Here is an 18,719-nt window from a genome sequence, read left to right as displayed (position 1 = left end):
CCTGGTTTATTTAGATGACATAATCGTCTTGGGGGAGACATTCGAAGATCATTTGAGGAATTTAGAAAACGTTTTTAATCGACTTAAAGCTGCCCAATTGCCAGCTATTTCAAGGTAAAGTCAATTATCTGGGTCATATAGTCAGTAAAGAAGGAGTGGCCGTGGATAAGGGAAAAATCGATTCCATTAAGGAATGGCCAAAACCAACTGACAAACATCAAGTGAGAAGTTTTCTTGGACTATGTACTTACTACCGGAGGTTTATTAAGAAGTTTGCAGATATCGCTAAGCCATTAACGCGACTTACAGAGGAAGCAAGAGAATACCGCTGGGATATAGACTGCCAAAATGCCTTTGAAACGTTGAAAAAGCATTTAATAACAGCACCAATTTTAGGGTATCCACTGCCAGAAGGAGAGTTCATCTTAGATACGGACGCAAGTAATGTGGGAATTGGAGGAGTGCTGTCTCAGATTCAAGGAGGACAGGAACGAGTTCTCGGATATTTTAGTAAAGTTCTTTCAAAACCTGAACGGAATTATTGCGTCACGAGAAGAGAACTTCTGGCAGTAGTGAAATCAGTAGAGCACTTCTATCAATACCTCTATGGTAGAAAGTTTCTAATCCGAACCGACCATGCCGCCCTTAAGTGGTTGATGCAGTTTAAGAATCCAGAGGGTCAGATAGCCAGGTGGATCGAACGACTCCAAGAATACGATTTTAAGATTGAGCACCGGGCCGGAGTTAGCCACAGAAACGCTGATTCTCTTTCCAGAAGGCCATGCCCAGCAGAGTGTTCCCACTGCAACAAAACGGAATCCAAGGAAGCAGCAGTGCTAAGAACGACGATTGTCAACGACGACTGGACGCCTACTAAGATAAGGGAAGAACAAGAGAGAGATCCAGTTATACAGAAAATCCGAAAATGGAAAGAGGAAAACCGTCGACCACCTTGGCAGGAAATATCAAACCTATGCTCAGTAGTTAAGACGTATTGGGCCCAGTGGGACTCATTTATCATCGAAGATGGCTTGCTCAAACGAGTCCTGGAAAATGATGACGGTTCGGAAAAGAGAAGACAGTTGGTGATCCCAAAGAGCAGAATAGCGGAAGTACTTCGTCAGTTACACGACAGTCCATCGGGAGGGCATTTTGGTGTAAGGAAAACCCTTCAGCGAATTCGGGAACGGTTTTATTGGATGAACAGTTCCGACGATGTAAAAGACTGGTGTAAGAAATGTACTATTTGTGCCACGAGTAACGGGCCTTACCGAAAAAGGAGAGCTCCTATGAGACAATATAATGTTGGAAGCCCGTTTGAAAGAATAGCTTTGGACATCGCTGGGCCATTTCCAGAAAGTGAAAACGGAGGCAAGTACATGCTGGTAGTAATGGATTACTTCACTAAGTGGGTCGAGATTTACGCACTTCCAGACCAGAAGGCCGCCACCGTTGCAGATAAGTTGATCCAAGAATATATCAGCCGATTTGGAGTGCCTTTGGAGATCCATAGTGACCAAGGCAGGAACTTCGAAAGCGATCTATTCCAAGGAATATGTGATAGACTAGGCATGAAGAAAACAAGAACTACCGCGTATCATCCGCAATCGGATGGTATGGTAGAACGAATGAATAGGACAGTTGGCAAGTATTTGACAAAGATGGTGTCCGATCATCAGCGAGACTGGGACCAATACCTTCCGTTCTTCACAATGGCCTACAGATCTGCTGTTAACGAATCAACAGGCCAGACACCAGCCAAAGTCCTATTCGGACGCGAAATGCGACTACCTTGTGATCTCGAGTTTGGATGTAAACCTGGAGAAGATGTAGCAGGTGAAGATTATGTGATCGAATTACGAAGAAGAATGGACGATGTACATGAGTTGGTCCGTTCCCACCTTCAGATCGCTAGCGACAGAATGAAGAAACGGTACGATACACAAGCCGAAAAGGGTTGCTTTAAGAAGAACGACAAAGTATGGCTGTATAATCCCAAGAAGCGAAAAGGTTGTTCTCCCAAATTGCAGCAGTTTTGGGAAGGTCCATACCTCATTATGGAGAAGATCAACGATGTCATCTACCGAATAAGCAAGATTCCGAGGGGAAAGCCGATGATAGTACACCATAACCGGTTGGCGTCTTTCGAAGGTGACCACAACGTAGATGAAGAAGTGGAAGTAAACCAAATCCACGATGTGTCTGACCTCACGTTTGAGGAATTCATGGGTGCCTATGGAGGTACCGGTAAAGCGAGACATGGTGTTACCACTGAAGAAAAGCAAGATCTACTCGCGCTCCCCGATGACTACTCGCTGGCCCTTACCATCCCGGCCAGTATCAAAGACGCACCAGGGTTGGCATCCGTCTTTCGAAGGAAGTTTGGTCGAGTTGCAGAACTTCAATGCCAAGTGCCAGCTCCCGGTAAAACCTTGAAACTCCAAGATGCATCACGTTACCTTTTCTACCTGGTAACAAAAGACACTGCCCGTGACCAACCTACCTACCGAGATGTATGGGAAGCCTTACTTCAATTGAGAGAGCACGTACTGGAGTCCGACGTGCAAAAGTTAGCCATGCCAAAGTTGGAGTGCCGCCAATTAGATCGGAGAGTTATCCGAAATATGGTGGAAGAGATCTTTAAAGACACCGAAGTCCGGGTGTTAGTCTGTTGCAATCCGCATAGTTACTGGTGCTGAGAGAAAACCGTCCCTTGTCATTTTTATACAACTGGAAGTTGTAAAAGAGGGTCCAGTTGCCGATACCAGCATACCGTTCCGGTTCCAGTCCCGACAAGGTTCCAGGAGGAACAATCTTTTAAGAGGGGGGCAATGTTACGATAAATTCTGACCCAAAACCGTAAATATATTTATTACTAATATTTTCATTCATTCACGTATTTTTTAGGTAATGCCTACCTGACACACGATGGGTCCCCCTTTGTAATAAAAACATAACAGTTCGAACCTTCTGGAGACAAGCCGATTTAACCATACCGGTTCTGAGAACAATTCGCCGCTCTGTCTAGAAGGCCTTTCAGCAAAACAGCGGTCTATGTTCGATGTGTTTCGAGAAACAACTGTTTTCATTCTCGAATAACAGGACTTTATATTTATAGAGGAATTTTGGTTATGGAGGGACAGTTAATAAAGAAGATTCGCGCTCGCGATATTATTGTTACGCTCGCCTACTAATAAATTATTGTATATGTAGTGATAAATAAACTTATATAAATTATCGTGCCTTTTAATAAATTAAAGTAGGAACAATATAATAAATTAGTAAAGACATTATAAATTAAAGACATAACAATTAATAAATTCACAACACTATTATTAAATGAACAACTGTATTGTTTTGCAAAGTATTTTTTTAATTAACGTCGTTTTTATGTTGATTCTTCCTTAAGTTTCCTCTCTTTTCGTTTAAACTTTAATTTGCTACGCTACTTTAGTTGATACTAACAAAAATAAAATACGAGTATGCGGCCATTTAATTTTCGTAGAAAGGCAAAACTGAATCAGCAATATTAAAGATATTACTGTTTACAATTGATGTGATTCCATTGTTTCATTGGATGGCAATTTAATTCCGATAACTGAACCACTTCCCGAAGTCATTAACAATGGGACATGAAAGGCCTTACACATTCATACAATGTGTGGTAAATGTGTCATTGTTTACCATATATATTAATTATTTTATGACTAATTTATTAAACAATATCACTTTTATCCATTTATACTTTGTATTGGTTAAATGGGATGGTTTACACAAAGGCTTTAACATTGTTTTTTTAATTTATTTATACGGGGGCTGCCCAGTGTTTTTACAAAAATTGCATACAGTACAGGCATAATGCAATAATGGAATATTATTCAATAAGTATTTTAATGTGCAAAATGTTCAAAGAAGCTATTTAGAACTATTATATCGCTGTAGAGACTTAGTTTAAATAACAATTTGCATATTTAGCTGTACTGTCTCCTTAAATAATTCACTATTACTGGCTATTTCCCAATTTATACTAAGAGTGTCAATCTCTTAAAAGAGATAGCGAACGTTGTTTAAGAAAACAAAAGTTTAAATGTTTTGAGGTGAAATACGAACAACATAGGCAACAAAAATATATACAGAATAAGAAACAGACACAGAAACATTACCACGGATAGAACTGAAATCCTCGAGCTTTTAGAATTCTTTTATCGCTAAATGATGAGGTGACCAACGAAAGACAAAATCAGCCCCTATCCAAAATCACAAATTTAAGGATGAGAATAAATGCCAGAAATAACACCATACGAAGTCAAAACGACACTATTAGAAATGAAAAATAACAGATTCCCTTACAATTATAACACCAAAAATCTTTCATAACAAATTTTGAATATTTGCAACACTTTTGTACGAAATTATTACTAATATACAACCAAAAGTTCAAGAAACTAATATAACAAATAAATCTTTTAAAGATATAATGCAAGAAAATAAATATCTAATAGAATCTTTCCTCTGTTTGATCTTAACAATCAAAAGAATAATGATTATCAATTAAGCCAACAACAAAGTGAAAAAGATGAAGTAGTCAACTTATTAGTATCACGTGACGTAATTTTCTTTAAAAATCAAAAAAGTTCAAGTTCTACGTGATTTAACAAATCTCAGATAATATCCTGTCAAGGACACATTGATGACATCGTTCTAATTACCAAGGGAAGTTTAAAAAATATCTTCTGTGACCTAATTAGGAAAGGACTGAATTATACAAATACATAATTAAAAAGGATGGGACTTATGATCAACCCAGTTTACAAATCAATAGAAACATATGGGACCACAATTGAGTGGAACATAGGGGATAACATCCAGGTCTCATTTTAGATAATAAACTCATCTATTAGAACAAGCATTAGAAATGGTAATCGACATGGCCACAAAAAGTCCAATATCAAGTGGATATATACAACATTGGTGAGACCAATTGTTAATTACGGAGCAGTAGCCTGGGAAGTAGAGCTAGTACAGGCAACACGAGTAACAATCTCGGGAATCTAAAGACTGCAATTTGTATGCATAACAGATGCAATGAGATCATACCCAACAACTGCCATGAAAGTAATCCTTGATCTCACACATCTACATATTCTAATGGAGAGTGTGAGAAGATCATACATGGTGTAACCGATAAAGAAATAATTAAATCAAATTCTTGATTAAACTTTGAAGAGAATAAAGTATTGGTATATGTTCCAAGAAGACATTGCTCTATTAAATAGCAAAGGTAACTGGGATAGGAGTATACGGGTTCTAAGAGTAAATTAACGGATTGTTAATTTACTTGCGCTGAAATTACTTACAAACACTTCCAAATTTATATGGGAACACTTATATAAATTATAAAGAAACTTATAAATTTATATATATATATATATATATATATATATATATATATATATATATATATATATATATATATATATATATATATATATATATATATATATATTAAAAAGAACTAAGCAAAGAAAACTTAGTTACCATCCTATCATCTTAAAGCTGGAAGAAATCGAAAGAGAAGTGGATCCCACAAAATTGAAATATTAGGATGATTTACAAACAATTAAAAATACTTCTAGAAACTATAACAATAAAAGATTTAAACATAGCATTAGTCTGTTTTCTTCTTCTTTTGGCAGTAGTGAAGCGCATAATAGTGCTAAGTCTAAAAGAAGAAGTATTTTTGTTTCGCAACGAAATGCAAATATTATTACAGTCTGCGATAAAAGATTAGTCAAACTGGACAAAGGCTTGAATATTAGGATATAAGATAAGAACAAAGTTAAATTATCTTTCCTTGTTCCTACAGTGGATCCTCTCAATGAGCATCTTAAAAGATGCTACTACCAGATTCAAGTTTGGCTTACATCAGATTACAACAAAACCCGGCATCACAAAAACTCGTGCAAATAATATTTTGAAACTACAAAAAAAGGATGTGGTGCATCATGTGGGTGCCTAAAAGTTGTCATTTTTTGCAACTTAACTTGTGATGGATATTCTGGTCAACACTGCCAAAATAGTGCTTCAATATCAATATTAAATGAAGCAGAGAAAGAAGACGAAAATACCGATAGTGATAATGCTAATTATCAAACTTAATTGTATGAAAAAACTGATTTTGTTTATATTGTATGTGACACGGAATACACGGAAAAAATGAACATAATATTCCTTTCTAATTTTCCAATTTCATTTTTTTTACAATTTTATCTATGAGGGGTATTTTTTAAGTATAAAGATAGTGGGTTAACATAAGTGATGTATTAAATTGTATAGATATGCCCGTAGACTTAATTTTTTCGTAATTAAATGTCAAGATGATAAGTATGAAAAATTCACTAAATTGGTTTTTTTCAACGTTTAAACTAACGAGGGAAGCTTTACAGAGTTTAAAATAAATCAAAAATGGTTTACAAATCATAAATAGTATCTTACAGTATCAAATAACCTTAATACAAACCCAATAAATGTTTTTCAACTTATCGGCATAGGGTAGATTTTTGAAGTTAAGTGTAAATAGAGGATACACCTGGAAGTTGTAAAAGAGGGTCCCGTTGCCGATACCAGCATACCGTTCCAGTTCCAGTCCCGACAAGGTTCCAGGAGGAACCATCTTTTAGGGGCAATGTTACGATAAATATATGATTCATATTTAACTGTAAACATTATATTTCTAATTCTATTCCATTCAAGTCTTTTCTAGATCATACACCAGCCGACAGAAACCCCAGGTAATACCTGACGGGTCTCCTACGATTCGAAGTTTCTAGAAGCAGTTCGAATGAAAACCAGTCCGGTGACCTTCTTGTCTGTTCGAAGGGAATCGCCGGAATTCTAGTCTAACGGTTGTTTAGTATAAATATAGAGAAGCCTTTTATTTAAGTTACAGTTAGTTTTGAATATGAAGTCGAGTTTTTAGTCCGAAATAAATGTAAATAAATGATATAAATTAAAGTAGTTGTGTTCTAGTTCTTAGTTATAAGTAAATATTGTAATAAAGACTTTAATAAACTTGTAAGTGTCATAAAATGTAAAACCTTTTATAATAAATAGAGACAATAAATTAGATTAATACAAAATACTACAATACTAAAATGAATTTAAAAAACGAATAATTTTAATGATAATCAAATGTAATAACCGTGTTTTGTATCATAAAAATAGATAATTATTTATCAAATTGTGGAGTACGACAAGGATTGCACAATAAAAGAAACAAATTTACTTTTAACTGAAAATTATTATTGTTAAATTATCCTTATGTAGGTACAAAGCAATATTTATATTTTTTACATAATATACTTTCTTTACTCAAAATATACGAAAGAAATTATTTGTTGTTTGTATGGAATAATAGTAATTACCAAGACTTTAATGCGGTTTATATAACAGAACAAGAGAAATTGTTTTAGACAAATGTTGTAGTAACGATTTAAAATTATTTATTATATATTTGCAAAATCTATTAATTCAAGTTGACCGTTTCGAACTGTAGTTTAAAGTCCATTCTCTAGTTTTCTAGTTACAGAATAGATTTCAAATGTAGGTGTTAACATAAGCCCCCAAAAATCCAAAATCATGAAATTTATCAGAAGGAGGAATTTAGAGAGGTTGTGTCCTCTAAGTTTACATCGTACACATCTAAATCTGGTGAGTGAAGTAAAGTATCTTGGGATAATATTAGACTCGAGGCTTACTTGAAATCAGCAGATAAAAGAATAACCAAGAGAGCAGTGACTACGATAAGGGTAGCCAGACGTGTTCATGAAAAATGTGGGGTTTAAAACCAGACATGTTATATTGGATTACTGACATGGTGGTAAAACCAACAATTGCAAACCAAATGCATCAGGGTATGGTGGCGAAAGCTGCAGTAAAAAAGTACAATCCTCACACTAGGCAAAGTGCAAAGACTTGTTTGCCACTAAATCATAGGGGCTATGAGGGGCAAACAAATGACAGCTACAGAGTCCCTACTGGACCTCCTTCCTTTACACATAGCGCTAAGGGGAATGACGCGAATGGAATATTATAGACTGCGAGAAAATCTGACCAACGCCAACATACCGATTAGATCAAGACATAGTAACATCATAAATGAAATTAGGGATACCGAACGGATGATAATTTCTAACCATATGGTACCCAGATTTTATTCCTAAAGTACCTTTCCAAGTGAAAATTTGCCACGAGAAGGATATGGCAGAGGAAACAGATCTAGACTGCAGGGTTATACACGGTACACAGACGGATCTAAAACTGCAAAAGGTTCGGGTGCAGGAATATTCAGTAGTGGTGGACATTTAAACATTTCTATTCCAGTAGGAGTATTCCAGTAGAAGTACTTGACGCAGGTATTTTTGCAATATTGCAGTGCACAAGAGAAATTAATATGAATGCTTTCAAACTGAAGCGGATCAATATATGCACATGAATATATAAGCAACCACGGATTGCTAAGGTATACTAAGGCCTACAGTAGGCTCTAGGCTAGTGTGGAAATGCCGAGAGGAACTGACAGACTGATGAACATAACAGTGTCACACTGGTATGAGTGTTAGGTCACCTGGGAATACACGACAATTAAAGAGCTGATGCGCGCCTGAAAAAAGTCCGATCCAAAGGCAATATACTCACTTGGAAAACATACCCGGTCAAACTACTCAAGTACAGCGGAAAATAAGAATGAGTCAGCTCAGAGTCATTACAAGCTTCCTTAGTGGACATGCGCCAGTCAAGGGACACCTACATATAATAAGGTTTAATCTACAGACTTGGTAGCAGAGAACCTGAAACAGTTAGCTTTATCTTGCATGACTGCGAGAAATCAGATCGCAGTACGAGAGTATCAAGTGACTCCAACAATATGTATTAAATATAAATACAGATATGAGGAAAAACCTGATATCAGGATTAAAAATGGCGTTATAGAAACAGAAACAATGAAAGAAAAAACAGAGATATTGAAAAACAAGAACAAGTTAGAAAACCACAACGATCGCATTTACATAAACAATGACATAATAACGAAAGAAAAAGACCATACAGAAACAAATCAGCATAGTGACGAAAGAAGAAAAGGAAAAATGGCAAGAATATGATAAAAAGGTTAACAGTAGAATGTAGGGAATGGAGACACGATGAAGAAAAGGAACAGCTATATGAAATAAAAAAGGGGAAACGGCACATAGGGCGATATAAATACTAAGCAACAAAGGAAACATGGTAATGACATGGCTTCGATAAGGACGATGATTTTGGAAAAAGGTAAACAAAATAGCAAGAAAGAAAACAAACAAAATGAAAATAGAACGAGGAACTTACGCGAAAGAAGCATTGAGAAATTTAGATGAAATACGTGTGAAATATAGAATCGAAATAATGGCCTTACAAGAAAACAAGCAGCTGGGAAGTGAGATAGTAAAAGTTGGAAAAAATACTCTTTTTAAAAGCCAAAATAGATACCTAAGGATGGGTTTTAGGGTGTTAAGTAACTGAATTTTAAGCAATATCAAAAAGATTGTGCTACTTAAGATTGCTCTGGAAATAAAGAAAAATCAGCATAATTAACGCACATGCTCCTACAGAAGAGGAAGAAATGGAAATAAAAAATAAGTTCTATGAAAACATGAAAATGAATACTATTCTCAGAATTCTGGAGTGGCCATGGGTTCACCTATCTCAGTACCAATAGCAAACTTAGTAATGGAAATATTTTATCTCTAAATTGAAGTGCAAACGATGTGTTGATGACTGCTTACTCTACATTCCGGATCATGAAATCGATTACATTCTTCAAATGTTCAATAATTTCCATAATAGCATTCAATTGACTTATGAACTAGAAGAAAACAACAAAATTACTTTTCTTGATTTAAGTTTAAAGTATAACAACAATAACCGTCTGATAAAAACTAACTGGTTTACAAAAGATGTTTGGCCCGGAAGATATCTAAATTTTAATACCAATGCGCCTATAACTAATAAAATAAGTGTATTCAGTCTTACTGACAGAGCAATTAGGCTATCTAGCAATGGTATTGTGGGCCATTCCGAGAATCTGAAAAAAGTTAAAGATATCTTTAACTTGTTAGAGAAAAAAATTATTATCCAAAAGCATTTTACAACCATATGATTAAAAAAAGAAGTTGAAGTATCAGAAATAAATCTAATTCCGATACCACTCTAAAACACACCCAAATCATACCTAGCAATAATAATAGTAATGTCACTAAATCAATTAAACACTCCTTACCACATATTAATGAATTCTCTGAACCAATGTCGAAAATGTTGGCAAAATATGATTTCAATGTTGGACATAAATCGTCAAAAACATCCGCAAAATATTTTTCAAAATTTAAACCCAATTTTAATAAAAACAATCATCAGTCGGGTGTTATTTATAAAATAAATTGTAAAGACTGCAATTCAACATATATTGGGAAAACACACCAATATCTACGTAGTTTATTGTACACAAACATAGTGTTCTCTAGAAAATAGACATTCTTTTGATTTTGAAAATCATAACATATATAGATCCACAGCATCCTTGCCTTAGTCCTTTCGTGACCAGGAAACCTTTTAATAGTTTATTTTTGGATGTCAAGTTTCTATGGTTTTTTTTTCTAGTACTTCCCATAGTCTATTAATAGATACAGTGTCATATGCCTTCGTTAGATCTATCATAAGTAAATGCAACTCTAGGGCTCTTGACAGATTTTTTTCTTTTATTTAAGTTATATGATTCACAAATGAGGTCTTTTAATATTCTTAGTGTGCTAGTTAAGGTAATACCTCTGTAGTTATTTGGCTCTTGTTTAGTACTATTCTTATGTATAGATGTTATTCCTCCGTCTGTTCAAGTCTGTGGTACCGATTCTCCATTTGAAAATCTTTTAAATAATATTGTTATTATTTTTGCTAATAACAAAAGAGAGGAATTATTTGCGTTGACGGTACTCTTGCAGAAATGTCGGGAATATAACAAGAGTGCATATGTATGCTTCATATACTTTAGGAAGGCCTTTGACCGAGTGCAGCATATGCAGTTAATAGATGAATTAAAAAACATCAATTTAGAGTAAAAAGACATTGAGTTTATTAAGGCTATATACTGGAACCAGAAAGCAGTAGTAAAGGTGAACGATATAGAAACAAATAATATACCGATTGCGAGAGGGGTCAGGCAAGGATGCGTCTTGTCTCGACGCTTTTCAACGTGTACTCACAGGTCATATTCAGAAAAGCCTTATGGGAAAGAAAAGAGGGAATAAGAATTAGTGGAGAAATCGTAGGCACCATGAGATTTACAGATGACACGGTAATTATGGCTGAGAGTATAGAAGAACTACAAACTTTACTAGATGCAATAAATAGTGAATGCATTCAATTGGGACTTGACATCAACACAGATAAGACCAAATTTATGATATCACAGTATCAAGGAGTCCAATAAATAATGAACAACTAACCCTTGGTGGACAGCAAATAGAGAGAGTGACAAAATATAAATATCTGGGAGCTTACATCAACACAGAATTAGATCCAGACCAAGAGATCAGGGTACGAATAGAAATGGCAAGGGCAGCGTCTTAAAATTCAAGCAATTGTTCTGTGACAAAAATCTGAATACTGCGCTGAGACTGAGGTTTGTTGAATGTTACGTCTGGTCCCAACTAATGTACGGGGTAGAAACATGGACGTTAAAAGAGCAAATAGTTAAGAAGCTTGAAGCCTTTGAAATTTGGATATACCGGAGAATGTTGAGAATTCCATGGACTGCCAGAGTCGCCAATGAGGAAGTGTTGAGAAGGATCGGTCAAGACAAAAAATTGTTGAGAACAATAAAAGTACGCAAGGCTGCATACCTTGGACACATACTGAGGAATGATAAATATAGTCTTCTGCAGGTCATCATGCAGGGTAGAGTCGATGACAAAAATAGAATAGGTAGAAAGATTAAGTCATGGCTGCGAAATATTCGAGACTGGACAAACATGACTGTAGACGAATTATTCCACGTCACAAAAGACAGAGAAACTTTTAGAAATGTGGTCGCCAACCTCCGTTAATGGAGACGGCATAGGAAAAAGAAGAATTTTTGCTGATTTGCCGGTTAGTACCATTTTTTAGTAATTCTGCAGGTATTCCTTTCAGGTTCTGGGATGAGTCCCATTTTTAATAAGGTTATTACATTTTTCGTCTGTTCCTCGTTTATTTTTATTGGCCGTCCTGTGATCTCGATTGTTTTGTGTGATGCTGTACTGTATTCTGGTATTTTTTCTACCAATAGTTTTTTGTAAGGCTCTTCCCATTTCGTTGTTTTTATGGGGTTTATCACAGTTTCTTCTCTTTTGTTGGGTCTTATATTATTTATAAATCTCCAGGCTTCTCTCTATTTTCACTCCGATGTACGTGTCCAGCTCCTGACATGTGACTTCTAATTTTTGATTTTAACTATTTAACCATTGCTTAAAGGTTTCGGCAAATTTGCCATTTTCAATAAGCACTTTAGTTTATTTTATAAACATTACATTTTCACATGGATTAAAAAATTTATATATATATATATATATATATATATATATATATATATATATATATATATATATATATATATATATATATATATATATATATTCCGAAAGGTTTCCGCACAATTAAACCTAGAGCTACGTTTAATACTATTACATGAATCAATATTATACTCAACAGTTTTCCGGGTTGAACCGCGTCGATTATTATTGCTCCGAGCTTTCGACATCCTCTTCGATGTCTTCTTCAGGGCTTCCGAGGTCTCAGTCTCCCGAGCCCCCAGACACTACTACATTGATCACTAACCAATGCATTACTGGTACTGGGAACAGAGGACGGTTCATTTATACCGTCGATGATGACGTAGTTTGGGTTACGCAAACCCCCACGCCATAGGGAGGTTGTCGTGGGGGTTTGCGTGGGAATTGGCGCGAAAATTGGCACGGGGGTTGGCGCAAATATTTCTGACAGTAGGATTTTGATTGAATTGTGGAGCGGACGATATTTTCTTTATGAGTAGTCTCCAAGTGGAAGGTAACCGTATGCCATCATCTCTTTTATTGAGACAATTTGGCCTTCTTTCAATTTCTATGGCCTCTCGGATAATTAATTCTTGGTTCATTAAAGCGGATGGGGCCAATGGTTCTAGAGTTTTCAAAACCAAAATGTGACCTGTGACCTGTATGGAATTGCGAACAGAAATGGAATGTTAATAAATCTTATTTTGGATTCTACGATTTGTTTGGCCTATATAGGATTGGCGGCAGTGTGCACAAAGAATTTCATAAACTCCGTGTTGTTCATTTGAAATGTTGTCTTTGATTGATCGGACAGGAGATCAAAGTTTTTGTTGTGGGGTAAATATTGTCTTTATTCCTCTTGATTTAGGAATTTTGTCGATTTTGTCAGTGACACCTTTGATGTAAAGAAGAAAAGTTTTCGTATGAGGAGGGTCAGAGTCTTTTGGTTGAGATCGAGTGGGAAATTGATGTCTGGGATGATTCTATTGATGTGATTTTCGCGGTATCTATTTTGGATGAGGGCTTGTTTTGAACTAGAGAGCTCAGCGGGTCTACTTGCATCATCGCAAAGGCATATTGATTTGGAGACAAGCGTACTAATGACTAAATTAATTTGTGAAGGGGGATGATGAGAGTTGGCATGCAAGTAACGATTGGTATGGGTGGGTTTTCGATAAACAGAGTGGTGAAAACCTTGGGATTGGTCTTTATTTAAAATAACATCGAGAAAACGAAAAGATAACGTCTGGAGAAAACAACAAAAGCCATTATCAATTAAAATCTTTAGGGAACCAACATTAGATAGTGCAAACATGAATTTACTTATTGATAGATACTTTTATTGCGAGCTTGTTAATAATATACGACTAGAAACAAGATTAAAATTTTCGATTTATTTAGCTAAAAGTTAAAATATCTTTGTGTTCCACCGAGGTATTTGTATGGCTTCGTTAGTAAATCGCTCAGGGTAAACCGAGGCGAAGAGTATTATGCATTTAATATCATTACAGTTCAAACAAAAGTTCGTAAAACACAATACTTTTTAAACATTAAATATGTACAGCCAGCCAAGCCTGGAATACAAATAGGAAAAATTCACACATTCATAATTTTTCTGAATAAAAACGAGTTACAAATAAAACGCAAAATTGGAAGTCAAGTAAATTAAATAAAGAAATTTATGTGTACAACTAATTACGTTAAACTGTATCATAGTGACCTTTAAATATCATCATATATCAAATATTATTATTCATTCTTTATACAAAGAAACCCGTAACACTTTTTATGTTTTTATTGAGGCATAATTATATTGGATTGTCGTCTAGCGTATTTAGTTCTGGCAAAGTTGAACAGTTCTCTATGGGACATGTTCCGGTTCTTCGAGGGTGTAAAAGTGGTCCTTTCTTTGAAATTAAACCGCTTGCAAACAAATTATATGCAATAGCCTAGTCTATATTGGTCCAATTCTGTTTCACTTTCACAGAAACGGCAGTTCTCATTCTCTAATTTAGGAATCTTATTGAGGTGATATCTCGAAAAGCAGTGTCCGGTTAGGAATCATGTTGCCAATTTATTTTTGGTCATTTCAAGACAGATCATTTTCTATTATAATACGATTTAAGATAACTTGACCTTGCAACATACTTGACGAGGATTGCTACACTGTCCTCATACAATCTTTTGGGTTTATTAACAGTGTTATCCTAGATACTTCGCCATATGTTCTAAATTGTACCGAAATAAATGAGACATTTTTACCATGAGGACTATAGGTGCATAGTGTATGAATTATGTAACAAGGTTAGACTGAAAATTCGATACGAGTGGAAGATTCCGAACGCGGTTGTTTGCGAGCATGATGAATCACGAATAGATCCAGTTTCCATTCTAACCGAAGCGCGACGGTATTTTCTTCACGACCAGTAAAGAAAGTCTGAATCAAAAGCAATTCAATCTGAACAAGTTATCAATTGAAACAATTAAATCGTTTATTTCAGAAAGGTACTACTAACTACGAAATGTAGATACTAACATTTAGTTAATTTTGAGAAAATGATTCAAAATACTTAGGGTAGATCTTTGTGAGCCCAATGAAAAGATGAATTAATGGTTTAGAAAGAAACAGATAGTAAAAAGAGAAAAAGGAAACAGCTATTACTTTACTAAATGAGGAAAATTACGTAGCAAATTTTTCAATTGAATGCAACATGATATGTTAACCGAGACTGAAAGAAGAAGTCGGTAATAAGAAAATATCAACATTGATGAATTTATCAATATAACAGGGACACATCACTTAAAATTTAAGATATATATATACTCACTAATGCAGATCCCAAACAACACACAGGGTCAACAACAAATCAAAATTATACAGGGTTATCCACAAATCTCCTCAAATATTTTTTCTGATAAAGGTTTTTTGAACTGGAAGTCGAAGCGTGTTTTAAAAGCTTGCATGTAATTTCTTGTAAAATACAATAACAACTCTGAGATTTAACCAAATGAGCAGAAGGGGGAATGAGGAACCGCGTCGTTCGGAGGACCAAGGATCACTTAACCACGTTCTAACTCTTAAAGGCTCAAAGGCATATTTAGAGGACTAACGTTCTTCACTAGTGGACTAATAAAATATTTTATAACTAACCTATTTTCAAGCGACAGATATCACAATATAGCAAATATGATAAATACAATTTGTATGATTAAATCTAGATGTATGTATATAAATCGATATGCAACTTACTGAAGGTCGAATAGCAAAGTAATATTAATGAACTAAAGATAAAAATTCTCGAAACATGAGACTTTCTATTCATTACATTTGATCCTATCAAGATCTGCAAAAGAGCTATAATCGAACAAAAATTTTTTATATCTAGATCCTTACTAAAAAATCTTTGTCCGGAGTATTTTACTTAAGTAAATACTTTATTCCACACGAACAGCGCGAATAGAGCGAATACAGCGAAGTTGTTTTAGAAAATGATCATTCGGTTCATTCGCACATATATCACACGCTATAGTCAACCAATATTACCTATAGTGTATGTATTTAATTTAATAATATCTATTAACTTACCTTTAGAAGAGTGAGAATTTTTTGTGACAAGTCGTAATCAAAATTTGAGTATTTCGAATTCGACATGTCGTATATGAAGACAATACCAGCCTTTTGAGTTGTTGGGTTTTGCAAGGCACAATCCAGTTGATAGACAACACCCTGTAAAGTAGTTTGGTGCGTGCTATTCGCAGGTAAGTGCTTATGAGCAGTGAACACAGCTATGGCGGCATCTGCCGAGTCCCGTTTTGGCTGAAAAAAGAAAGAAATTTGTTTAATATATAACAGAGTCGCCTGGCTGGCTATAGCTGACAGTAAATGTCACAAATACTACAGCCTTACTATTGGACAATAACAGACCTAAGATCTAATATAAGAAGAAGATATTTAGTAGTTAGATCTTGCAGAAACAGTGACCATTACATTGTTTATTTTCTAGATGTTCAGACAATTTGTTAATAATAATAATAATTAGCCAACCAAGAGAATTAATTTCAAAGTTTTTTGAAAACCCATTTCCAAGTGCTGCTAGGAACACAAGAAAATTCATTTACACAACATTCTTTGGATTGGAAGAAATAAACAAACCCGACTATTAAATGAGGTCAAACGAGCAAAAGGCAAAGAAACGATAAGGTACCGGGATACTACGATCTTCACTCCCAATATTTAAATTAGGTGAAGGACACCTAGCAATATAGATGCATGCACTCATATTGATGAAGATTATCGTTAAAATGACTCTGAAAACAACTGTGTTTGATGAGGATTGTTCATCTTAAGCTCTTCCTTTCATGTTCACGCTTGGTGTTGACTTACCAGGAACGCCGACTGCTTTATCACTTACGATGTGTCCAATATCAAATCTTCAGAATTCATATCCGAAATTGGACAGTATAATTTTATCACCCAGTAGACCGAATAAATCTATTTGTTATTAAATACACACACGTAGTTAATTAGGTTACATACACATTTGGTCAATTATAAATAATAATTTGGACATCAGTCAAAAGTACTGACAAAGTTAAACAATTTACATAAATTAAATACACATATCACGCTAGGTACGCGAAAAATATTGACCCAAATAGAATTTATATAAAACTAATATCTCTTGACTAGAGAAGCATTCAATCAATAATCACTCAACGAACATATAGTCTTCAACGATCAACTTCATCAGTCTCTACTCAAAGTAATCCCGGGTCTACACCCATAGTGTACGTCTCAACAATAAACTCTGCTACTATTATTTGGTGTTTCCATTACAACAGAACGAACATCTTCACTGAGCCAACGAAGGGAATTTGTTCATGGTCCTATCGAGAAACAGAATACTTCAAGGAAGTTTGAGAGAGCATATACAGTCCACGCCAGCAACACCCTCAGTAGCAGAGAGAGACCACTAGACCCGGGAGAACGAGAGCAGTACCAAAGCCGAGAGCCATACTAGAGCCGAGAGCGGTACCAGAGCCGAGAGCAGTACCAAAGTCGAGAGCCAGACTAGAGCCGAGAGCAGTACCAAAGCCGAGAGCCATACTAGAGCCGAGAGCAGTACCAAAGCCGAGAGCCATACTAGAGACGAGAGCAGTACCAAAGCCGAGAGCCATATTAGAGCCGAGAGCAGTACCAAAGCCGAGAGCCAAACTAGAGCCGCAGAGCAGCCAAAGGACAGGACCGATTGCAGAACCCACCAGAAGCGAGGGATCCTCAACGTCTAAGAACACAAAAAACCGTAAGTTTTTGAATAATTACAAAATCTTCCAACTTTTACAATCTTACAATTTAACAAGTTTTTTTTTTATTACAATTTAACAATTTAGAACAACAATCTCCACTCTATCAATCGTATAATAATGTACTTTAGAATGCATACCATTTAAATAATACAGAGAATTGATAAAACAAAAATAAACGTCATTCACAACTATAATTAACTAAACAGTAATTTTGTATGACAATTTGAAAAAAGAAACGTTCATACATATAGCTTGCTTTTAATTACAATTAAATATTTTATTTCGAAAAATTAAAATAATTACGTAGCAAATAATTTCATTTATTTTGATAACAATATATATATATATATATATATATATATATATATATATATATATATATATATATATATATATATATGTATGTGACATCAAGAATCTAAGCGATATATACCACCTGTTACTTAAATCAGATACCAAGAACAATACTATATCACAGATTACTAACTTGACTGATATATCCATTAACAACTAACATACCTTTATAATTAATTTTCATTAACAAAAAATATATAACATTCCCTTGCTTTTCTTAGATACGTCTCAATAAGATTCAATAATACATGAACAATATAATATAATTAAATAAAGAAAATCAAAATAATATTTCCCTTTACTGGGATTTAAATTCATTCGTTTTTTACCAATGAACCTTAACGACATAAAGATTCATACCAATTATAATGAAGTTGTCAGCGCTTGCGTTCTGGCTTAAACAGAACCTCACTTTTAACTATTTAAAATCAAAAATTT

General features: G+C 34.9%; 1 protein-coding gene across 1 annotated transcript in view; it reads right to left on the bottom strand.

Annotated features, from left to right (window-relative positions):
• Ptpmeg2 (Protein tyrosine phosphatase Meg2) overlaps window positions 1-18,719 on the bottom strand; it is a 329,068-nt gene that overhangs the window by 234,323 nt on the left and 76,026 nt on the right. The window contains exon 3 of the mRNA XM_072534846.1: window positions 16,207-16,437. Within this exon, the coding sequence (XP_072390947.1) occupies window positions 16,207-16,437 (231 nt within the window). The remainder of the gene's footprint in view (window positions 1-16,206; window positions 16,438-18,719) is intronic.

This window comes from Diabrotica undecimpunctata, chromosome 6, assembly GCF_040954645.1.
Source record: "Diabrotica undecimpunctata isolate CICGRU chromosome 6, icDiaUnde3, whole genome shotgun sequence".
In the NCBI taxonomy this organism is placed as follows: domain Eukaryota; kingdom Metazoa; phylum Arthropoda; class Insecta; order Coleoptera; family Chrysomelidae; genus Diabrotica; species Diabrotica undecimpunctata.
The sequence above is the reverse complement of the archived record's forward strand: the minus strand, read 5'-3'. Positions and strand labels throughout refer to the sequence as shown.